Source organism: Alexandromys fortis, unplaced genomic scaffold (assembly GCF_014885135.2).
Source record: "Alexandromys fortis isolate MF-2015 unplaced genomic scaffold, M_Fortis_MF-2015_v1.1 scaffold_24, whole genome shotgun sequence".
NCBI classification, from domain to species: Eukaryota; Metazoa; Chordata; class Mammalia; order Rodentia; family Cricetidae; genus Alexandromys; species Alexandromys fortis.
Window position 1 is genome coordinate 14108752 of NW_026067906.1, and position 25822 is coordinate 14134573.

Sequence of the window (25822 nt, forward strand, 5' to 3'; positions counted from 1 at the left end):
AAAAAAAAAAAAAAAAAAGAATCCATGCTGATCCTTACCCGTCACGTGGTTTTTAGAAATTATCTAAGGAGTATTTTCTCTAAACATTGATTTCTTCAGCCGAAACCCATTCGTAATAAACTACCTGATAAATGTCCATAAAGAATGTAACATACAAAAATTTTAGAAAATATCTATTAAACAAAGAAATTCTGTTTATTTTAATAGCAAAATTGATAGTAAATAAACATAATGCTTTATTTAAAAATAAAAAGCGAAGAATTAATGTATTTTTTTGGATCCTTCCTCCAAAAGAAGTCAAAGTGTCCCAGAGTCAAATAAAAGAAGTATATGCTCTAACCTAAGTAAGAAAAATTTCTGGAGACAGCAAAGAGAGGAAGTTAAGGGAAAGGGAAGAGAAGACAAAAAAGGAAAGGAGAGGGGGAGGGCAGAAGAGGCCATCCAATCAGAAAGGACAGGGTCTTATGTGGCTCCTCCGGTCCTGAGGTAGATCACACTGATTTTCCTACAGCTCTACTGAAGTTATGTGACCATGAATTATGGATTATAAGTATAATTGTGGAAATGAGAAGAAAATGCTGGTGGCACCTTTTATTGCAAACTGATTTGTCTCTTTTATATGAAATTGATGACTACAACATTTTTTTCCTCTTATTTCAGAAATATGAGTAGTGATTTTCATTTCTTTTTAAAAGTTATATTGTTTCATTTAAGAAACAAAAATTCTGACTTCCAAAAAAAAAAATTCTGACTTCCGTGCATTACAAATACAAATACATATATTTGATAATGTACTTACTCATTTTAGCTTCGGAGCTAATTATTTGACAAATTAAATGTTGCTTAAGGGAGACCCAATGTCTAAAAAACTTGCAATGGTATATCAGTATTATATGATATTGATTGATCACTAGAAATCATTATGAAATATTCAGTTTTATGCTTACGGAGTATCTAAACCTTTACAAGCCTGTAAGTGGAGTTAGACACATTTGGGTGAAGTGTCAATGGTAATTTTACATTAAGAGTAATTCAACTTTCATCATGATATGTATGCATATAGTCTCTTTAGGAGGGAATTAACTTCAGTGTACCACCTCGGCTCTGATGGCTAACTTTCAGTTTGTCTAAAAATCCACATGCAAGGGAGGAAATACACCTATACATAAGCCCATGATTCTCAAATAAAAATCTCAAATACACATACTTAAATATAACACTTCACGGGAACATGTCATTAAGGGTGTTGTTGCTACTAATAATCACCATGGCTTTGTGCCTGTCATTACCCTCGGGCTATCATAATTTTATGAGCACGAACCAATAATAATGACATTTCCTTTTTGTTTTTTATCCACACCTCATTGCTTACATTGATTTGCATAAGCAATTTTCAATCTGATAATTGGAGCCAAACATGTTGTAGGTTACCTTATGGAAGAGAGCAGTTAAATACTAATTAAGAGAAATCTTTCTCTATTCAAACATATTTTAGAAGTTATTGACTTATTCTCACTGGCTGAGCCGGAAGGTGACTCACTCTGACAGGGATTTTAGGGTTTGAGTTTGCATCAGGTATAACAATGATCTTTCGTGTGTGTGTGTGTGTGTGTGTGTTTAATATATATATTTAATTACCTGATGTCAATTCATAATAACATGAAGAATGATACTTTCAGGCTCATATCCTTAGGATACAATTATTTTGTTTTAAAAGAAAAAGTGATAGTTGATGTGGGATTCCCCTCTGTGTGGTGTGAATACCATTGGTCAATAAAGAAACTGGTTTGGCCTGATAAGGTAGAACAGAGCTAGGTGTGGGAACTTAACATATTCAGCATCTATTATTTGTAACTGAAAGACATAATCTGACAAGAGAAAAGTTTGTATTTGATTTTCTCCATGATCCATTTTCAATATGAACATTAAAACTGAAGCTGGTTTATCTATGGTAAGTGCTAGCCCTTTAAGAAATGGATCTACCTCTCTAAAGAAAGCTATCGACAAGGGTTTGCCTATCTGTTAGATTTTTAGAGGAGGCAGCATTGATAAGGGATAGCAGCATGATAGCAATACATGTGCTCATTGTGTTTGTGTGCGTACAGAAAGGAAGCCAAATGACAAGCAGGATTAGAACACAGGCTTCAAAGGTCTAAATCCCCTGAGTTCTGCGTAGTGTTAAAAACAGCTCCCCTACTTGAGAGGATAAGTCCTTCCCTTGTCTGAATTTCCTATAGTAACACTCAACAAGGCAAATGCTAATTCTCCTCAATTAGCACAGTTAAGGGGAACAACTAGAAATTCTGACATATCATATGCTATAGAAATCATCAACAAGTTTCAAAAAGCCATTAGCAAATATGTAAGACAACCATAGATTATCACAAAAAATACTAAATATCTGGAGCAAAGCAGGAAAGTAAATAAGTGGTTTAAAACCCAAGACAACATAGGTTGATTTTCATAGCAGAAATTAAAACGCATTAATAGCAAAAGCTGCAGTAGAGCAGCACCCATCTGATTTGTTACAGCTGCATTACTGCACACAGTACAGTGATGGCCACACAGTACAACATTCAGCAGACCCCAGGAAGCTCAAGGACAGAAAGCCATTTTTGTACATGCAGTTAATGGTATGCTTCCATCAAATTAAAAAAGCTGTACCAAATTATGAAATATCAAATAAAATTGCCTAAATGATCAAATGTCCTAAATAAATCCTATATTTAGGAAGCATAAAAGATGGGAAAGGTCTGGAAAATTCGGTTTTGCAATAAGGCGGGAGGCCAAGAGAGATGTCATGGCTTGAAGGAGGTTGAATATTAATTAAGAGAAATGAGAATTATTTCTCAGCACTTATTCTATTGCCTCAAGCTTCCCACAAACTGCCTGCTATCATTTTGTGTAATGGATTATATTTAACAGTAGATATGTAGAGCTTGCAAAAATATAATCATTTCTGTGTCTTGAAATATATTATTTATGAATGGTACATATAATCAAAAACAAAAAAAAAGTTTAAATTAGGTTCATTTGGCATGTTCCACTTTCAATTCAAACATAATTAACAAAATTATCAACTAATCTAAACTTATGAATACAATTTGTTTACAAAGAAGGGGTTTGAGATCATTTCTTGTTAAAAGTCATGAAAAACTAAACAATTTAAACATTTAAGTAAACTCAAAAGAAATAAGATGTCCAAAAACATCAAGACTTTCCTTGCAATTGGACATTTTTACTCAGTTAATTTTTCTCCTTGCTGTCTGATAGCTTATTTATAGGTTATATAATGAATAAAAACAAAAGTTTTCTGTCCTTTTTCTGTCAGCTTAGCAACTGCTCCCAAATCTACTGATACATAAAGACCCCCTGTGGCCTGCAGGCATTTCACCAGCCATCACAGCAGCTTGGCTGCAGATGCCAACTGTAGGCTTAAACTCTATTATTCTATTTGCCAATAAAGAGTCAGCAGTCAGAGGAGGGTATGAAAACCTCCTAGATCAGAACAGCCAAGAAGCAACCAGATGACCTTCCTTCTTGCCTGGAGACTCAGAAAGAGAGCATCTCTTCTTTTCATCTCATGCCAAAAAGGCTCAGGAATCTCTAAGTCCCTCTCTTCCCCTCCCTGTGAGTCTCTCTATCTGTATTCCTAGCTCCTCCATCCTCTCTAGGACTAATTCCTGTCAACTACTCACGGGCTCCACACCCTGATTCAAGGTTTTATTAACTCAGTCTCAGAGTTTCACAGTGCAATCAAATATCCCACAACAGGTTTTTTTTTCTCCAAAAGTTTAAGAATCCCTGCCTGCTGTGATATATCATCAGTTTGAAATTTAAAATACATATTGCCACACAAAGTACTCTGTGATATGTAAAATATTGTTGAAACCCTATTCAAATATTACTAAGAAAATATGAATATATAAACTGACCTAGAAATCTACTAGATAAATTACATAGTGCATATTTGTAAATATTTTTGCCTTAGAATAACCCATACAGACATAAAAAAACAGATTTTGTTAGATAATAAAAAAAGCTGATATCATAGCTTGCTATCATATCATAGTTAAGGGAATCACTTGAGTACATGGTGAAAAAATTTAATGTAAAAAGAATGAAAAAGAAAGAAAGAAAAGAAGGAATAACAGCATATGAAAACACACCTCATTTGCAGTTTGGGGTTACCTGAGCCAGTAAATATGAACATAATCTATTTGCAAACAATAAACTTTCATTTGTCAACATAGAAATAGCCATGGTTAATGTAAAAACAATGAATAGATTTTCCTCAGAGGTAAATGCTGACATCCCAGAATAGCCCTTTCACCAACTTGTAAAGTAAAACTCTCCAGAGCCTTGTGAATGGCAGGCTTATTAATATGAACTCTCCCAACACTCAGCACCATGACATGAAGTGTCTGTTCAGGAGGTCATCTCCAAAATGTACCCCATACATCTTCATGCACAAGAGATGATAATTGATAACCCAGACAGAAGGATCTAGTGTCAACTAATCCAAACTGCTGATGATACACTAAATCAGTTTGAGTGATAAGTATAAATAAAGGAAGCTGCAGACCAAGCACTGAAGGATACAGATCCACCTGATCAATGAGATGTCACGAGGCAAACGGAATGCAGTGTTGACAAACATAGACTCCCTTGCTTGAAAATTAACAAAATCAAGTGTTGAAGTCCAAAACTGAGTATTATCATTAGCTTCAAATAAAAGTTTATTTCAATTTTTTTGGGCAATTTCAGATAACACTGAAGAGGCAGAGTCAGCAAAACAGATTGTAAGATATACTCAAAATAATATGTTTTGTATACCATAGAAAACATGACAGGATATGGGAAAAGGCTGCAAAAACACTCTGCCCAGATAACTTACTAAAGTCAGGCAATCTGATGAGCATATCCATGTGAATAGTTGAAGAGAAATAATAACAACTGTATGCAGAAAATGATTTCATATCAGTTTGCCAACAGGAGTCCAAATTCAATTTATCTTGACCTCATGAAAACTTAGATATTTTCTGAAACTGTCTTGTTACAAATTCGGTGGGGAAAACAAAGCAGTGGGGATAAGGAAACCCATTTCTCCCGACGGTTTATATTCATGGAGGGCATTCTTTGAGGTGAAGCAAAAAGAAAAGAAAGGGGAGAAAAGAAAAGGGTTTCTCGACTATGTGATCAGAATGGAGTCTTCATCCCTCAGCAAATAGAACCTACAACCTTGAGCAAATACGTTCAATGGATTCAGGTATTCGGAGGGCGTCTGTAATGAAAAGAGCTGATTAAAATAAATTTCGAAGCCTGCTAAAACTAATCTGCAAAAGTAGTTTATAAGGAAAATTGTTCTCCAATAAATGTATATGCTCCTTTTATTTGTTGCATTAAATTTGGAGTTTTTCGTATCAAATTTTACTCTTGTTTTTGTATTTTATCTTTCAGTTTATTTTCTGATAAAGATAGAATTCTACTACAAAAATATGACCCAATCCCAGTTGCGGTTTATTTAAATTTCCAAATGAAAAGCTTACTAAGAACAGATAAGATTGATTGCTCTCTCTGTCTCGGCATAATTGTATTTCAGGTGAACATCAATTTACTTTAAAGGACACTTCTAAGTAGCAGAATGCATCATAAATAATTCATCAATCACAGTGACTAAGAGAGTGATTTACTCTAACAGATTCAATGGAATCAACGTTCTAATTTTTTTATTGTTTTATCTGCTCTACATTTTTAATAATTTTGTTTTACACAAATCCATCCTTACATTTTCATACTCATTACCCTAAATGCAGTTATACGCCACTGCTCATTCTCTCTTTTTCCCCTTTGATTGAAAACACATTTTTTTCCTCATACAATATATCCTGATTACAGTTCTTCCTCCCTCTGCTCCTCCTAGTTCCTTCACACTTCCCCTTCTGTTCCTATCCACTTCATTTCTTGCTCACATTAGAAAAGAACGGGCTTCTAAGAGATAACAACAAAATGAAAAACACATGATTATCTCCTTTCTTTTAAAGTGATTCGCATCTCTTTCAAATAAAAGTATTTTATTTTCACTGAGACAAACAGCAACTCTGTACACCAATAATAAAACAAAACAGACCGTACATAACTGAGAAGCAGGCACAAAGTTTTCTCAATTATTTAATTATGTAAAGCCAACAATTTGTTCTCATATTACATAAGCATCTCAATGACAGTAAATAATAGCAGGTTTTCTGAAGTTCAGTAAAACTTAATTCAGTGCGTCAATGCCGATTAAACACCTCTAAATTGTCTACCTGTTTGAGAATGGACAGACCTTACACTATGTGTCCTGTGAAGGCTTTTCCTTTGTCATACTGAAAGACCAAGCCTGCCTAGCATTTCTTAAATTTCTCATCAAAGAAGCAATTTGATATTAGTAATTTTCCAAAGTGTGACATAACCTGAAAATAAATATAATGACAAGAAAACATTGGTCGGAGGAAATAGAAAGCATGTTACTTACTTGCAAACCCCTCTGAAAAACCGAATGGCCCATAAAATTAGCCAGCATTCTAATTAAAGCAGCGCCCTGTGGGAAAGGTAATCAAAAGGAAAGAATTTCAACAAGTGTAATTTTCACAGTTTCATGTGACAATACTTTGTTCAGTCTATTCTACTTGGAAAACATTCAAGGAGAAAAACATGAAATCATATCTCACTTAACGGTTGAAAATTCCATGTTTTATACATCTACATGTTTTCTGAATCAAAACCTACTACTTCAAGGTGAAAATCCCTCAGACACAACAGAACAGTCTGTAATTAGGAATAATAAATACTTTTGTGAACATGGTACACGACAAACTTAATAAAGCATGGAACTTATACTCAAAAAACATGATCTGGAAACATAAGGACACCACGCTAAGAAATATTCAAGGGAAAATAGAATCTACAGGTACCATAGGTGGTTACTGAACTAAATCAAGTGAGGATGCTCCACAGCCGAAGTGAAGAAGGAAGTGTGAAGCCATTGAGTTTTCTGGGTTCAAAATTTATCTCTGTTACTTTTTTTTAACACTTTTACCAGAGCAAAGGTTTAGACCTCTCATTTCTTATTTACTTCTCTTGCAACAAAGAGTTACCAACAATTCCATTCAGTGAGACGAGACAGTTTTGAGACTTAAATAATTAGTGTGTACATATGTATGTTTATGTGTATATAAAGTGTAGTATATATGTGTGCGTATTACATATCTTAAAAAGTGTGTGTGGTGTGTGTGTGTGTGCGTATGTGTGTGTGTGTGTAGAAGAGTTCGAAACTGGGCCAGAAAGACATTGTAAGCCATCAATGTTGTTTTAGTTTGGCTCAATATTTTTGTCATATCCATTTCTGAGAAAGGCCAGATGTAGTTATATGTACCTATATGTAAGAAAGGATATGTGGTTAATATATTTTGAGTAATAAAATATTAAATTAGAAAACCTGAGAACTACCATTATAATAAATATAGAATGCAATCAGTGCAAAATGTGCCTAAAGTAACCAAGCTGAAGCAATCCAAGTAATGAGCGGTAAGCCAGGATGATAACAAACCTGTATGTAAACTTTAAGTTAGCTTCTAGAAGTCACCATTTCACGCTGAGCTGCTCCAGAGTTAACAAGCAGCGACTGGTTAAGTATAAATGATAGTCTAGGTTTAGTGGAAACTCCTTTGCATCTACATAACCTCCGCCACTCTTACAAATGCACATACTGCAATAGCACCTTCTCCAAGGTGTCTCTTTAACTTTTATTAATGCACATAGATGGTATATCTCACAGCTGATGAGATTGGCTGTGACGTCTCAAAGCATGCACCGGGGGTATCCTCTTCAAGGAGAGAACCCTACAGCCCTCATCCAACTTGCACCATTCTGCAGCAGTCAGTCCAGCAACTCATCCGTGATTTTCCACTTTTTAACACTAAAACTATTCCCTTTAATTTTGGAACCTTGATGCAATCTAATATTCTCACTCCATTAGTCAATCATCCTTAAAGCACTGCCTTAAAAAAAATAAAATCTCAATTCCCCGAAGAACTTGTTCCTCAGATGAGAAGGTTTTTATCATCTCAACAAATGAGCTGGCAAACCATGAAGTTTTATGCCCCTCCGGGTATCTCTCCCCCTCACATCTTCCAAGCCTTTCTCTTCCTATGTATATTGTTTTGCTTCTTGCTCTTTGTCTTCCGCACACTTGTACAACTCCATAAAACATAAGCATTCCTGATTCAATCCAGGGAGCAGGTGAGAATCCCCTTTAGAACGCATCAGCTCTGCTCCCTGAATTTTCTTGACAAACTCTCCTCCTATGTATTTTCCAATCTAGTCTACCCACCCTGAGGGAAAAATCTGTCAGTTCTTCAGCAACACTAACCCTTGCCACCTGGGGAGAGAGAGACTGTGAGACAGTCAGCTCCAGGTTCCCTTCGGAGCAGAAGAGCCATCTTCAAATGATTTAAGTGATTCCCTCCAGGTATTGATGACTTGGTCCCTTGTCAGGCTATAAAAACTATCAGTTGGCATGAACTAGTGATAAAAGAGTACTCTGTAATCATAAAGAATGGGCCTGTTTTCCTGTCTTAGGGAGGCTGGAGCAGGGGCCTCAGAAATAAGACGTAGAAATATAACCAATATGCAAAAGACATAATAACCCAACTCTTCATTAAACTATAACTCAATTACATTTCAGAAAACTTATTGCCTGGATATTTTGATGTTGCCTGGAGCAGTCTACAATCTTCTATATTTAACTGACCTTTTCTGCGGATTGCTAATTTTTTTAAACGCCTATTTTAATGAAGTCTGCAAAGAGGTGTCAGGTGGGTTGACCATTTAGTCAGTGTACAGGACCCTTACTACGCATGGCTGCAACAAAGGCAACACTAAAAGTCACCCCACATGCTTCTGACTTAAAAGAAGTGCTGAATCACAAATCTCTGAATTTGAACATATTTATTCGTCAAGCTAACCTCGTTTATAATGTGGCAACCTAAGAATCACTTGTGGTTGAAAATTCCAGCCACGAGAAAGCGATTTGGACTCTTAAGTACGTCGAAGAGATTTATGGAAAGGAATCGTACTATTTCTTAAGAAAAGTCAGCATAACTTTATAAAACAAGGTCCACGAGAGACACTATAGAAACTGACTGATTTGCTTAGAATATCATAAGCGATATGTCACAGTAAGAGGTTTAAAAACTCAATCATCATTTAGTAGGTTTTCTTCTGTCCTTTATTTGTTTATTTTGGTTTACCTTGTTAATAATCTGAGTACCTAATTATCTCAGAGGCACTATGTACAGAGAAAAAGACCTTCTCCTTGCCTCAGACTTAGCACATCTCTTTCCTGGTGGCTAAGATAAGCTCCCTTAATTCAGTAATAGTTGACAAAGAGAGAAATTGTCTGCACACATGGCAGTTACGTTGTGTTCTTAAGCACCAGCTATCCATCAAGGAGATAGTCTTTATTGTTTCACTGGTATGTTTTCACAATGTGTAATCACTTTTTAAGAGAAGGTAATCTTCCAGACTCAATTATTTCCTTAGCATATGTTTTGTGAGTTGGTAGTTTCTTCTATAATATCCCACAGAATACAAATAGGAACCCTGTAAGTACAGCTCATCCCTATGGGGCTAAAGGATCTGAAGAGTGACCATCTGGGTTCTGCCTCAAAGGTGGACAACATATTCAGCCCCCGTCGACACAATGTAACAAGAATCATATTTACAAAGTGGGACAGGTGGGGAGGGGAGAAACCTGAAGGAGAGAAGGTCATACAGACAGGAAGGCATGAAGCCACATATTGGGGGACTGAGCGGGAAGTAAGTTTGAAGCAGAATTTAAAAGTTTGGATTGCAGAGCTGAAGTATTTGGAAAGGGGAGAGCTTAAGGATGGTACCCCGGATAACCAGATACAAGACACCCAGAAACAAGCAAGATGAATGAGTGGTAGCCAGGCGGTTTAACAAATGTGACAGAGATAAATTTGAATTTTAGTCTAAGATAGGAGAAGATGACATTAGAAGCTATGCATTAAAAAAAAATGCTCTAGGCGCCCGGCGGTGGTGGCGCACGCCTTTAATCCCAGCACTTGCGAGGCAGAGACAGGCGGATCTCTGTGAGTTCGAGGCCACCCTGGTCTACAAGAGCTAGTTCCAGGACAGGAACCAAAAGCTGCGGAGAAACCCTGTCTCGAAAAATAAAAAAAAAAAAAAATACTTTAGAAAAAGTTAACTAAACTACAGAAATCACTTGGAAAATGTGAAGTTTTAAAAATAGGTCTAGACACACAGGACTAGAAAGGAAATGAAACAAAGAAACAAGCTACAGGAGAAGACATAGCTGGAGACACTAACATGGTTAGGAGTAGGTAAGAACGCCAGAGAAATGTGCTCTTGTTTCAGTGAAGGCAACAGAAAATGGAACCCATAGGGCTTTCTGAAAACCACGTAGTCTTCTATGTAGTGCTCAGGATAAACACTCAGGAATTTAAATTAAAAGCAAAGGTGGACACCAGAGTATAACAGTCGAAAGCAACGTGGGTAAGAGTAGAGTCGTGGAAGACACGGTTGGGAGTTGTGCTTCCAGTTTCAAGGAAAATAATATTTAACAGAGGAATTTAGTCACTAACAATTAGGAAGGAACTATTTTACTATCCCGTGGGTATGAATGAAGCTAAAATCACGTGAACATGGGGCATTTGTGTTATACTTATTTTTGGTTTTTAGAGACAGGGTTTCTTTGTATAGCCCTAGCTATCCTGGAACTCACTCTGTAGACCAGGGTGGCCTCGAACTCACAGAGATCTACCTGCCTCTGCTTCCTAAGTACTGGGACTAAATGGGTGCACACCAACCAACCCCTTGGCCTTTAAAAAGTATATACAGATACAGAGAGAAAATGTTGTTCGAAGAAATAATGATTGAACAGAGATGGTGATTGTAGACATGCAGATTGAGAGATGGGTGTTAGAACGAACTTCCAGGAAGAAGAAGAGGAGAATCTCAGTTATCTCAGGGAGAATGTGCATAGGCTTCCTGAGACAAAACTGTAACGGCGTAAACGAATACAGACAGATTGTAAAAATATATACAGCTTTAATGGGGAAATAGACTTACAGAACCACCGTTCGGTGGAGACCAGGAAAGCAGAAGCTACGGCTGGGAGCACACTCCCCAGATTTATAGGCAAACATTAGCCCGAGGCGAACATGCCCCCTAAGGGGAGGGACTTAGCCCTACACAAAACTGAAAAGGGAAATGAAGGGATAAGTCACTAAGATTCTAGGGCCCAAAGCACAGCTGGAGTCAGTCTCAGCACAGCAGAATGCAGCTGCACAAGGAGGCATGGCCTGTCTGTCTCACCAAGGTAGACCCATCACCCGCAACACATCTTAGTACAAAGGATTTTCAGATAAGCAACTGGTCTTTCTCTTTTCCACAATGCAAAGGCAGTCTTTAGATTATATCATCCTGAGAGTAGAACTAGATTCAAAGTAACTATGTTGGGTAGAAAGGAGTGAAACACGGAAGCGGTAGAAAAGTCCTGTGAATAGAATTCACTCGAAATGTAGCAATCACTAAAGGCTCTCATGGTGTGATACAGTCACAATGTAACAAAGAAGGTATCATTATTTTGTCCAATCAGAAGTGTGAGGCTTAAAAGGTTGTATAACTTGCTGACATTGACCCAAATTAAGTAAAAGAACTATGATTAGAGGCCCACTTATATCCAGCTCCAAATTGTCCCCTTTAACTGATGTAGGTTACTGTCTTGGGATTTGCAATCAAGACGGAACCTAGACACTCTTTAAAATCACTGGAGAAATGAGAACCTAGAGAAAAAAAAAAAAAAACGTTCTGGGATATTGTCCTAGCTAGGCTAAGTTGTGTTATATTTGTTTATGCTGCAGAATATTGCTTTAACTGTGTAAAGGTGTGTTCCTTTTCTTTATGCATCTGTTTAAAGATGTGAGGATGACTGTCTAATTATGGAAAGATGTGTTACATTTGTTTCACTATTGCCTTCCAGCAGCACCTCACTGCTAAACAGCCAATAGCTGGACAGAAAAAAAGGGACAGATGGAGCTGCCAGGCAGAGAGAACAAATAGGAGGGGAAACCTACGTTAAGGGAGAATGAGGAGAAGAAGAGAGACTAGAAAGGTAGGGACGAGGAGCACTAGCCAAGCTGCCAGTCAGTCCGACACGAAAACCAGTGAAATTAAGAAACACAAGAAGAAAGAAAAGAAAAGAGCCCAGAGGCAGAAAGATAGATAAAGAGGAAGCAGGTTAATTTAAGCTAAAAGAGCTAGCCAGAAATGAGCTTAACCTAAACCAAGTATTCAAAACTAATATATATGTGTCTGTGTGATGATTTGGAAGCTGGTTGGTGGTTCAAAAGAAAAAGGCTGCTAGAGAAAGAAAAGGGAAAGAAAAAAAGGAAATTGTTCTAATTGTTCAGTTTAGAATCAGTGGCACTCCGACAGCAGAGGATGAAAGGAAATGAATAAGATTGAAATGGCTTTCCCGTACTCTCAGGCTGGAAATGAAATGAAACATGTGGAGGACATGGGAAGGTGGGGCGTGCTTATGGTGCTAAGAAACACCAGGCCGCCTTAGCACAAGTTCAGTACAAACCAAATGCAACAGAAGTTGAAAGCGTGTGAAAACACACTGCTCCGATTGCCAGCTGCTTCTGTAGTCTCCCCCATGAAAGCCGCAGTCCTCAGCTTACTCCAAGTCAAGGACTGAGTAGAAAAAACCACAGAGCACCTATTCCATGAAAACAGGAAGCCCCTCCAGTGGGGATATGATTGGAGGACATCTCTGGTCTGGGAGATATTTCTGTAACAAGCTACCCACCTGGAGTTCTCCCATCCAAGGGCTTCCAACACCCTCCACTTGTATGGGTTGTCCTCTGTAGTGCATCATCCAAACCGACCTGGTTCCCTTGCCCAATAATGTTCTATGTATCGTGGTGTCTATGCTTTAGAATATCAGGATTAATTCGTTAGGGCAGTTTGCAGTATGGAGATCCCCACAAGTACAATCTACTTTTGGCTTGTCACAGACATTAGTTGGTGATCAGTGTACTATAGTCACAAGACTATCAACAAAACTAGAAGTTTCTTTTCAAGTCTCTGGCTACTACACCTTATACGCTGTGCGCATATGCTTCATGGTTCATTCCATTATTAGGCTGGAAGGACTGGAGTAACCCCACATCACTGCCTCCACTTTACAGATGGGAGAAACTGAAGTAAAGGATCATTTGCTCAATATCCGCCAGCATGGTCAGACCTGGAACACGTCCCTCTGGGTTCCGTCCACTCTGTTGTTTTTATAGTTCTTTAACAAACAGAGAAACCTGTGCAGTGAGACATCCCTACTATAGTCTGTGTTGTTGAAAGGGTTAGCATACTGACTTCAAAATCAAAGTGCTTTTCAGATGCAACTTTCAGAAAGATGTCTGTTCACTAAGCATAGACAAATAGAGAGTACAACATTCTGCCAAAATCTGTTAATATAGAAAGTCTTTGGTCTGAAGTGAAAGAATATATTGAATACTCCCAGAGTTTTTGTAAAAAAATAAATAAAAAATGAGAGAGAGAGAGAGAGAGAGAGAGAGAGAGAGAGAGAGAGAGAGAGAGAGAGAGAGAGACGCTAACTTCTTTTTAAGGTATTATATGCTACTTTAGCATTTGAAAAACAGGGTTGGGAAGAAAAATACCTAATCTTGAATGTTCTTGACTCTCAAACTGATCAAACTCCCTGCCAAGCTCCCCTCCTTGTTGTCTTTGAAATTCATAGCCTGTTTTATCCATTAGTTGTTGTTACATACATATGTCTGTGTATAGCTCAATACATAAATATAAGCTGCTCAGTATATAAAATGTTCATATATGTTTTCATGGCTGATCCTTTAGTATTGGGTAATCAATTGGTATGATCTTTTTTGAAAACAAACTTTCTCCTGTTCTCAACATTCTTTAGTTGCCTATAATTATATTATAATATAAAAAAGATTAAAAAAAAGAGTATACAGAGGATGAAAATGGAAATAAAATTAATTCTAATCATGAAAGCAAAATTAATGCCCAATTGCTCCACCACCCAGGCTTAGAACCTTGGAGTCCTATTTGATTTATTACTTCCTGAGGCCAGGCCTCTACCTCTGTGCAGCTGAATTATTTCACAACCTCTTAATGACAGCCCCAGATTCATTCTCACCCTCCAAAATCCATCCTGTGGGCCACATCAAACTAATTTTAATAATTACTACAGACACTTAATGTCTGCTAAGCGCTCTAGTTCTGCTGTCAACTCCAAGCTCATTACACCATTTAAATATCTACTATTAGACTTAAGAGATAGTAGTAATGACAGCGACAACTGTATTGTTTTAATTAAGAACAAGAAGAAAGTCCACCCGTATTTTTCTGACAATTCCTTAAAATTACCCACAAAACAGTTGGAATAGTGTTTGCCATTTAACAAGCTTCAGTACATTTATATGGAATTGTGATCATCTAACTTCCTTGCCTCCCAAAATTTTTACTTCTAAGCACCATCCTCAGGTCATAATCAAGGCCATGGTAAGAATATTTCATCCTCCTTATCTTCCCATATAAGCAAATAGTCAACCTCCCTTCTAGCTAAACTCATTTTCCCATGTGACCATGTCTTCCACACTCACATTTTGCCATGATATTTACTCTAAGTGCAATGAAAGCTCCACATTCTTTTCATAAATTTTAAAGGTTTTTTAAATATATATTTGGAGGTGTGGTTGGACCACAGTGTGGATGTGGAGGTCGCAGGAAAATCTGGTAGAATGAGTAGGTAACAACCTAAAAAGTGTGTCTATGGAGAATATTCAAAGTCTCCTTCAGACAGTGAACTGAGATGAAGACTAATGAAATTTTTCAATGTGAAATTAATGTTTGACTTGATGGAAGAGGTTTGGTCAACTGGCCAGAATAAAAGCTCACAGCAATTTTAAAGAAAGAGAATGGTGAAGTTACGTTGTCGTTCCCCTCAAAAAAGCATAATACTAAGTAATTATAAGTCAAAAGGCTTTCTTAATGAGATGAAAGAATTATAATAGTTTATACAGACCAAAGTGATTGAGAAGAGAATGAGAAATGGATGATTGAGTGAGGTAACTCAGACTCAGAAAGACGAACAAGGTATGTACTTTAGATGTAATGCAAAGAATAAGCAGACTATAATCCACAGCTTTAGAGAAGCTAGGTAACATGGAAGACCCTAAGAGGGACACATGGCTTGCCCTGGGAAGGGGAAGTAGATGAGGTCTTCTAAGTAAACTAGGGTTGGGGGAGGCACTAAATGCGAGGGAATGGGAGATGAAAATATGAGGGAACAGGATGGTCGAGAGGGGTGGGAGGGATGGGGTGGGAGAGCAATGAAGGAGAAAGACACTATGGAGTTAGGGAGAAACCTGGTACTAGGGAAATGCCTAAGAATTCACAATAAGACTCCAGCTAAAACTCCTAGCAATAGTGGAAAGGGTGCCTGAACTGACCTTCCCCTGGAATCAGATTGGTGAATACCCTAACTATTATTATAGAGCCTTCATCCAGTAACTGAAGAAACCAGATGCAGAGATCCACAAACAAGCACCTAGCTAACCTCTGGGAATCCAATCAAAGAGAGGGAGGAGGGAATATATGAGCAAGGGAGGTGAAGATCATGATGGAGAAATCTACAGAGACAGCTGAATCAAATTCGTGGAAACTCATGAACTCTAGACCTGCAGCTGTGAAGCCTCCACAGGACCGAACTAGGCTCTCCATATGTGAGAGACAGTGGTAAAACTTGGACCACCTGAGGGTCCCCTGGATGTAGGACCAGGATATATTCCTGGCATATGAGCTAGCTTGTTGGAGCCCATTTCCTCTGGTGGGATGCCATGCTCAGCTTCAATGCAAGGGAGAGGGTCTTGGTCTTGCCCCAACAAATTGTGTCAAATTTTCATGACTCCCCATGGGAGTTCTAATACTTTGGGAGGAGTGGATGGGGTTTGGGCTGGAGGAGAGGATTTGGGAGGAGGTTGGGAGGATAACTGGGATTTTTAAAAAGTAAATAAATTATTTTAAAAGGAAAAGAAAAATGGATAGATCATAAGAAAAGAGGCAGGGCTTCAAGAACAACCTTGAGCAGACAGCAGGACACGTTCATTATGCAGGGGTGAGGTGTTCACGTCGTACTGAAGACATTCATCCACTTCAATGAAGAGCCACAGAAATAACGACAGGGTTTGACAGGCAAGATGTATGGATTGGAGGTGGGAGGACACTGACTCCTGTATTGATTCTATTATTTCAGGAGGGAAAATAAAACAGAATCATCATATGAAAACAAATAAGAATAAAGGAGTGGAGATAATGAGGAAAGAAAAACAGATATCCATTGTCCATCACACTGAAAAATTACCCTGGGAGATGCTAAACCTTACCACCAGCTATTCCTGACCAGGCCACATAAACATAAAGATGTTAATAATTGCATGTGTACCAATTCATTCAGTTTACTTATTTCCATGAAGATGAAGACAAATCTACAAAATTGCTTTTATTCCTGTTTTATGAAAGCTATGGATATATGAACATACAGATGAAATAATATTCTCTTTGATCATCGGATTTATGCTACTGTAACAAGTAACCAAGAGTATTAACTTGCAAAAGGAGAAGGTTCATTTTAGCCCACAGTTATGGAGTCTGTGATCCATGGCTGACAGGTATTGTGGCTGTGGGGTTTGTAATGAGACCACACATAATGCAGGTAGCTCATGGCAGAGCAAAATCACATTCCTCATGCTCAAAGGGAAAGTAGACATAGAAGGAAGGAGATGGATTCCTATTATCTGTAAGAGGTGGGGGCTTCTAGGAGGTCATTGTTGCTACCTTCAGTTGCTGTCACCTTCCACATGCACCTGTGACTTGGCCCTTGACATATTGTCCTGGAGGTCATTTTAACCTATAGAGCAGCTTAGCTTAGCTGCTATCCCTAGGAAAAAGAAACCAGGGTGTGGGTTAAGAAAGGGATAGATGGGGGCTTCTAACGCTATTGCTTTACTTATTTGACAGAACATTAGGAACTATGTCCAACAAAATAGTGACATTTTACTGTTTGTGTGGTAATGAATATATGACATAATTTTCTCTAGGTCTTAAACTTTTCTTAAGGTTTTTATTTAAAAATGACAAATAGACTTATTTGGGAAAACTGTCAACTTATACACCTTACAATCTTATTATCAACTCTATGTTATATAAATATCTTATCACTCTGAAACTCTATGAGGTATTCATAGCTGTTCAAGCAGTATTATTGTTAGACAGTTTGCATCTTATTTAAAGTTAATTTATCTGTAGAGAAAAATGTGGATTAGAAATAGCCATAGATTTCGTATTAACCTTCCAACAATTATGAGCATATGAGTAATAACTTATTTGAAATATCAAGGTACTAGCCTCATCAGAGATGTTTATTCTTGTAGTATATGGCAATAAATACAGAAATCTACAACTGGTCAACTTGGAGAGAAAAAGAGATTTCAGAATTCTCAGTCAAAAATGTGACATCCATACCACACACCTCTCCTCGAGGCTCAAGGATCTTTGTGGAAGAGGAGGTGAATGCCTTCAAGGAAACAGTATTGCCCTTACACCACAGGGTAGATGGCCATATGAAGTCACAGTGCTTGTGGCAACGCACACAAGTAGTTCAAGTTGGGCAAATCCCAGCATAGAGCAGGGAAGGTTTGCATGCAGTTGCATGCCTAGCTGAGGAGCTTCAGTAAATGCTTACTGCCGAGATAGAGATATCAGTCAGTGGACTGACACATGCTAATGATTACACTTCAAAGAAGAATCAACATCCAGGAGTAGCTGGTCAACACAGCTGGACGTGAGGAGTGGACAGAGGAAGGAATAAAATTAGGAGGGTATGGAAGTAAGGGGAGAAGGCTGGATGTGATCAAAACATATTGTATGAAATTCCTAAAGAATTAATAAAAACATTATAAAAATCAACTTAGTAGTTAATCTATGGTAACTTATGCAAAAATATGAAGGGATTAACGACAGAATACTGATAAAATATTTAGTTTCATTTTTTTAAAATCCTAAAATGCCACAAACCAGTGTTGATTGGATAAGAGATGTAATTTTGTTTTAGAAGTTAAGGCAACATAATTTGCTAAAACGTGGTACTCACTCATAAGTGGATATTAGCTGTAAATAATGGAAAAACTATGTGCAAGTCACAAAACCAGAGAGATTAAGTAACAAAGAGGGTTCAAGAGGGACACAGGGATCTCCCCGGGAAGAGGAAATAGAGGAGATTCCTTAAGTGGACTGAGGGCAGGTGGGGATGGATACATAAGTGATCAGCTTGTGGGGGTAGAGGGAGAGAGTACTGAAAGAGGCAACCGGAAAAGCAAGGGTACATTTGTGGGTCAAGTAGAAACCTGGCACAAGGGACTCTCCCAGGATTCTCCAAGGATGAACCCAGCTAGGGCTCCTAGCTACAACTCCTAGCAATAATGAAGAGGGTTCTGAACTGGCCATCTTTTGTGACCAGGCTAGACTTCCAATGGAGGGTTTCTGACAACAACCCAGCCGCATAGCCTTGACCTACAGGCTGCCCTGCCTATGGGATGTGCTAGGGTAAGCATGGCCTAGAGATTGAGGGATGACTGACCCAACCAATGACTAATCTAGCTTAATACGGATGCTATGAGAGTAAAAGCCGACTTCTGACACTACCTGGAGTGCCAGGACCCATGGGCTGGATACCTAGGAGACAGCCAAACACGACTGGAGAAAAAAAAGTCAATATAATGTTGCCTGACGAAAATCTGCTATACTCATAGATTAGTGCCAAGCCCAACTGTTATCAAAGAGACTTCAGCGAGCAACTGATAAAAACTGACACAGACACCCACAACCAAACATTAGGCTGACCTCAGGTAACCCCATTGAAGAGAGAGAGGAAGGATTGTAGGAGACAGAAGGGTCAAGGATATCACAAGAAAACTCACAGAATCAACTAGCCTGGGCTAACAGGGGCACACAGAATCTGAATTGACAACTAACGAACCTGAATAGAACTGGCATAGGCCCTCTACATATGTTCTATATAACTTGATCTTCTTGTGGGACTCCTAACAGTGGGAGCAGGTGCTGTCTCTGCCTCTTTTGCAAGCTTTTAGGACTCTTTTCCTCGTACCAGGTTGCCTTGTCCGCCTTAATACAATGGGAGGACTTAACCTGACTGCAACTTGATTTGCAATGTTTGTTGATATCCATGGTATCCTGTCGTTTTCTGAACAGAAATGGAGGAGGAGTGGATTGGGAGTGGTCAGAGAGGGAAAGGGGAAAGAACTTGGTGAAGAGGAAGGAGGGAAAACTGTGTAGCTGGGCTGTAATTTGCAATACTGTTTGGGCAACAGCTTAAGCGTATTTCTGGCTAATTTTTAAAACTGATTTTTATATTGTTTCTTGGTCTCTTGGCTAAGATCAAGTGGAGTATCTGTTCTTATCAGTTGAATTAATTAATATTAATTAATAAAAGAAAAATCTAAATTCTTTTGTGTCATAATGTCATTAGTTAAATATGACAGACCGAGAAAATCTTCAAAGATGTCAATATCATTTGTACTTTTGAATATCAACAAACAGACAGTGTCCCTATATATTGCAGAATAGTTTATCCTTGTCATGGTTAGACTATCACAGCTGGAAATCTATGTGAAATTTAGTACATTTTTAAAAATTACAGAGGGAATCTAACATGTATCATGAATCTAACATGTATCATGTCAAACTTGTTCTGGAAATACTGTTATTAAAATATGCTTACATATACACTAACAAATGTCACAAATTAAATGTTTGATATAACCATTACCAATTGGGTTTTAGATGCATTCAAATATGAAATGCATCATTGTCCAGCAATTTTAAAATAAGGCTCAAGTCAAGAAGACTTGAGACTTGGAGGTCAGTGCTCTCTAACCATGGGCATATGTTCCACATGAATGAGGTTTACTAGACAGAAGCATAAATAACCCTGTCCTTCATGTAGACTTGAGGCTGTCATATGCGGGGATTTTTTTTTCCTATGAAAATGGAGATGTGCGAGCCACTTACTCATTCAGACAAAAGGTCTCAGACTAGCCCCACGCAGTGAAGCTTTACCTAGCTGTCGCTCTGGTCCTCTCATAGTCCTGGCACTACTGACAAGGACAAAAGTGTAGTATATTTTTTCATTAAGCATCCATATGAGGACTTCTTCAAGGATGGACTCACATGAAAGGCTGATGAGATTATTTACACAGAAAGGACCACCATTGAGTTCAAGAACAATATTGGATAAAGCCATGCTTCTTAACTCCACTATGCTATAAAACTGAATTTACCATCCTACTCAACCCATAATAAATAAAACATGCCTTATAAGAGAATACCAGCAAACTGATGTTTCGATCATTGCAATTAATCCAGACAGGACATAAACCAATTGGGCCAGCACTTCATTTTATCACCCATGAATGTATGTAAAAGGGCAAAGAAGAAACATGATTCCTTTATGGCAAGGACAAGAAAACTGGATGGCATTTTTGGATCTTTGTTGTTGTATTTAATACATGCTACATGCTATGACTGGTCTTCCAAAAGGTAAAGAAATTATCTCACTGTAATAATGCTTAAAAAAATAAGAGAAATAATGCCTTGAGTAAGCTTTTCTTTATCTTCTCCTCTGCTATTCTGTCTTGAGGGCAAGTTTACAAAAGGGACGAAATGCCAAGATTAAAGTTTGATCAAACCTCTTTCACTTGTTTTCAAGAAAATAAATTATTCCCTTCATGTATTTCATTGATAAATGGATTATCTCTTCCTTTGCTTTTCCTCCAGAAAAAGACAAGTCATAAGTTCAGTTCAGGTGCTTTTATGCTGCAGAGGACAATAGCAAGTGGGTTAGATCAAATCTAGAAGGCAGTCAATGAGGAAAATCCCACAGCCACCCCTGCTTGTAAAACAGAAGGACGGCTTTTGCCTCCAGCTTCTGGGTTTTGTTTTGAGTGTGGCAAAGCACAGATGTATCCTGTCCCTAGAGACATTCAAAACTCAAAAAATGTATCATCCAGGAGAACAAAGCAGCCAGCCATTTATCACAAGGTAAATTCTCTTGGCAGAGGTGGTTCAGGAACAAAAAAGAAAGAAAACGCTGGAGTTTTTATATCAAGACAATCTTACCAGAATAAATTCAGCAATTGCATATGAGAAATTCACTGTTTAGTCTTTGCATTTAACACTTACTGCTGTCAAGTTCATTCAGTGAAACCTGAAGCTTCCGTGTCAGAGTTTAAGGGGAGAAAATCACTCCCAGGAATGATTGTAGTTGTGCTCCGTGCAAGCTAAGCACCTGTGAGGTTGAGGTAGAAGGATCGCCTGAACTACCATAGTGATGCTCTGTCTCAAAAAACAAACACACATCATATAAATGGCATCCACAAATCAGTTTGAAAACAACAGCTCTGTGAAACAAACACCCCCACATCCATAAAAATATGCTGTGGTCTTTGCCCCTTGAGACCCACAAGGAATTATTAACACTCTCCTCCCAAGCATGCACGTGATGGGTCTATTTATCACTGCTCTAAACCTTGGTTTCTTGAATATATCTGTCTTTCCCCTATCTTTATTTCCAGCTGCCAATAGAAGAAACATTGGTTGTAGTTATTCTAGAAGCCTAAAATAATCAACCATCCCCTTGATTTGAAACCCTAAAAGGCAAAGTTACCTTGTTGAGATACAATACATATAAAGGGGAAAGAAACAGGTCACTCTTTGTACTTATTTCTTATAGAAATTAAAAATTTAGTATTATATTTCACTCATACAAAATTTTCCACTCCATCCACATCATGGCTCCAGCCTTCAGCAGGATCACAAAAAAAAAAAAAAAAAGAAAGAAAGAAAAAAATTGAAATGAGATGGGAGGAAAAACACTGGCTCTCAATGCTATAAGAATATTTTCTCTGGAAGCCTACAAAATGGGAAAAGTTCTTCAACAACCCCACATCTGACAGAGGGCTGATTTCCAAAACATATGAAGAACTCAAGAAACAAGGCATCAAAAAATAAACAATCCCTGTCCAGCTGGCTGGCCTTGGTGAGCTCCCATTAGATAAGTTCCACCGTCTCCATGGGTGGACGCACCCCTTGCAGTTCTGACTTCCTTGCTCATGTTCTCCCTCCTTCTGCTCTTCATTTGGACCTTGGGAGCTCAGTTCAGTGCTCCAATGTTGGACTCTGTCTCTATCTCCATCCATCTCCAGATGAAGGTTCTATGGTGATATGCAAGATATTAATCAGTGTGCCTATGGGATAAGGCCAGTTTAGATACCCTCTCCTCTGCTGCCCAAGGAACAAACTGGGGACATCTCCTTGGACACCTGGAAACCCCTCTAGAGTCAAGTCTCTTGCCAACCCTAAAATGGCTCCCTTAATTAAGATATCTACTTCCCTGCTCCCATATCCACCCTTCCTCCATCTCAACCATTCCATTCCCCCAAGCTCTCCCCAATCCTTTCCTTCTCCTTTCTCTCTCCCCATCTCCCCTTACCCTCACGCCACCTCCACCACCATGCTCCCAACTTTTGCCTGGAAATCTTGTCTACTTCCAATATCCAGGAGGATAACTATATGTTTTTCTTTGGGTTCACCTTCTGATTTAGCTTCTCTAGGATCACGAATTATAGGCTCAATGTCCTTTATTTATATGATCAAACCGGACTCTCTGAATGTGGCTGACAATGAGGGCTTACTGAGAAGCCTAGGACAATGGCACTGGGTTTTGATTCTACTGCATGGACTGGCTTTGTGGGAGCCTAGTCTGTTTGGATGTTCACCTTCCTAGACCTGGATTGAGGGGAGAGGACCTTGGACTTCCCACAGGGCAGGGAACTCTGACTGCTCTGAGGACTGGAGAGAGAGGGGGAGGAAAATGGGAGGAGAGGAGGAGGTGGAAATTTTTAATTAAAAAAGTAAATAATCCAATTAAAAAATGGGGTACAGTCCTAAACAGAAAATTACCAACAGAGGGATATCAAATGGCAGAGAAACACTTAAATGTTCAACATGCACTAGTTGGAGCTCACAGATCTGGACTGAGGAGCCTGCATGGGACCGAACTAGGCTCTCAGAATGTGGGTGACAGTTATATGGCTCGATCTGTTGGGAAGTCCCTGACAATAGGACCAGGACTTATCCCAGGTGCTTGAACTGGCTTTTTGGAACCTATTCTCTATGGTGTAATACCTTGCTCAGCCTTGATACAGGGGGATGAGGCTTGGTCCTGCCTCAACTTGAAATGCCAGACGGTTGATTCCCCAAGGAAGACCTTACCCCTCTGAGGAGAGGATAGGGGTTAGGAGGAGGGTAGGTAGGGGAGTAGGAGAAGAGAACAAAGGAGAAGCTGGGGATTATATGTAAAATGAAAAAAAAAATCCACTTAATGAAAACAAAAAAAAAGAAATCTTCAACATGCTAAGCCATCAGGGAAATTTGAATCAAAATGACTCTGATATTCAATCATACACCTGTCAGAATGGCTAAGATCAAAAGCTCCAATGACAGCTTACGCTGGAGAGGACAATGAGCAAGACGAACACTCCTCCATTGCTAGTGAGAATGCACACTTGTGTAATAACTTTGGAAATCAATACAGCAGCTTCTCATAAGACTGGCAATGAACCTGCCTCAGGACACAGCTATACCACACTTATGCACATACCTAAAGAATAATCAGCCATACCACAAGGACACTTGATCAGTCACGCCTATAGCAGCATTATTTGTAATAACCAGAACCTGAAAACAAGCAAGATGCCCCTCAACCAAAGAATGGATTAAAAAAAATGTACACAATGGAGTATTACTCAGCTGGTAAAAACAATGAAATCATAAATTGAAGGCAAATGGCTGAAACTAGAAATAAATCATCCTGAGTGAGGTAATCCAGACTTAGACAAACATGGTGTGTACTCACTCAAAAGTAAAAGTTAGCTGTAAAGTTAAAAATAACCATGCTACAACCCACAGACCAAGGAAGGCTAGGTAACAAGGAAGGTATAGAGGAGGACACATGGATTTTGCTGGGAAGAGGAAATAAAATAGATCTCCTGAGTGTACTGCGGGTGGATAGGGATGGAAATGTGAGAGATGAGATTGGGGATGAAAGGAGTCAGAGAGTACTGAGAGGTAGCAGGAAAGTCGGGGGTGCTTTTTGAAGTCAGATAGAAACCTAATGCAAGGGAAAACTCCCATGGATCTACAAGGATGACCCCTGCTAAGACTCCTAGCAATAGTGGATGCATAGCCTGAACTGAGTGTCTCCTGTGATCAGATTGGTGACTGTCCTAATTGTCAACAGAGAGCCTACATTGAGTAACTGATGGAAACAGATGCAGAGACCCACAGTCAAGCATTAGGTTTGAGCTCTGTGAACCCTGCTGAAGAGAGGGAGGAAGGATTGTAAAAACCAGAGGAGTCAAGGACAACACAAGAAGATCCACAGAACCTACCTGGCTCATAGATTCTCACAGAGTCTGAACCAGCAACCAGGGAGGCCACAAGAGACTGACCTAGGTCCTCTGCATATATGTGACAGTTGTGTAGCTTGGTCTACCTGTGGGACTCCTGCAATGGGAGCAGGATTGTCTCTAAGGCTTTGGCTGGCTCTTGGGAACCTATTCCTCATAGTGGATTGCCTTCACCAGTCTAAACACAAGGGAAGGTGCTTATATTTACTTCAACTTGATATGCCTTACTTTGTTGACACCCATGGGAGGCCTACCCCTTTCTGAATAGAAAGGGAAGAGGGTGGAGGGGTAAAGAAGGGACTGGGGGAGCAAGAGGAGAAGAGGGAGAGGAAACTGTAGCCTGGGTGTAAAATAAATTAAATTGAAAAAAAAAATGCTTTCTGAAACAAAAGTGAAAATCAGAGATATATTACCACAAGTGTAATTTTAGGAACAAAATTGTTAAAAAGGGACATATCAAAGGCTTGGCTTGTTAGACTGTGAGCTCTGTGACTACAGGCTTTCCGGGATGTGGAGGGACAGATATGCATGAGGCTTTCATCTCAAAGAGGAGTGTTCTTGGAATATTCCTAATTTCTCCATCAGTATTGTCTAAGGAATAAGCAGGAACCAAGGAAGGGATACACACATCAGCTTGAAGAGAGTAACTTGGGACACACAGGAGAGGGTCCTAGTCCATGATTTCCAACAGGAAAGCTGTCACTTCAAACCAAAGAACTCTGTTTAAAAGTCATACATATGCATGTAACAATTAAATAAAAGAGAGGCCATGAATTTGAAAGAGAGGAAGAGGGGTATACAGAAGAATTTGAAAGAAAGGGAAGGAAGGGGAGACATGCTGAAATAATTATAATGCTATCCTTAAAAGACCATTTGTGAGAATTGTCTACCACACTTCTTGCTATGTTTTATATTTTTTAGGAAAAAAACATTTATTTTTAATCAAAGAATAAAAATTTTAAATAATCTTTTCAAAGATCTGAGAAATTCAAAGACAAGGAGAGAGAGAGAAAGACAGAGAAAGAAAGAGAGAAGGAAGCGCTGGAATTGGTGATGTATGCCTTTAATCCTAACACTTGAGTTTCACAGGTAATTGGATTTCTGTGAGTTCAAGGCCTGACTGGTCTACATATAGAGATTCTATA

At 38.7% G+C, this 25822-nt stretch overlaps 1 protein-coding gene and 1 pseudogene across 1 annotated transcript in view; one reads left to right on the forward strand and one right to left on the reverse strand.

Moving 5' to 3' along the window:
* Nucleotides 1-25822, reverse strand: part of Trhde (thyrotropin releasing hormone degrading enzyme) — a 357366-nt gene that overhangs the window by 105278 nt on the left and 226266 nt on the right. Inside the window, exon 7 of the mRNA XM_050135614.1 lies at nt 6518-6583. Coding sequence (XP_049991571.1) covers nt 6518-6583 — 66 coding nt within the window. The remainder of the gene's footprint in view (nt 1-6517; nt 6584-25822) is intronic.
* On the forward strand, nt 19562-19658 carry LOC126497550 (uncharacterized; annotated as a pseudogene).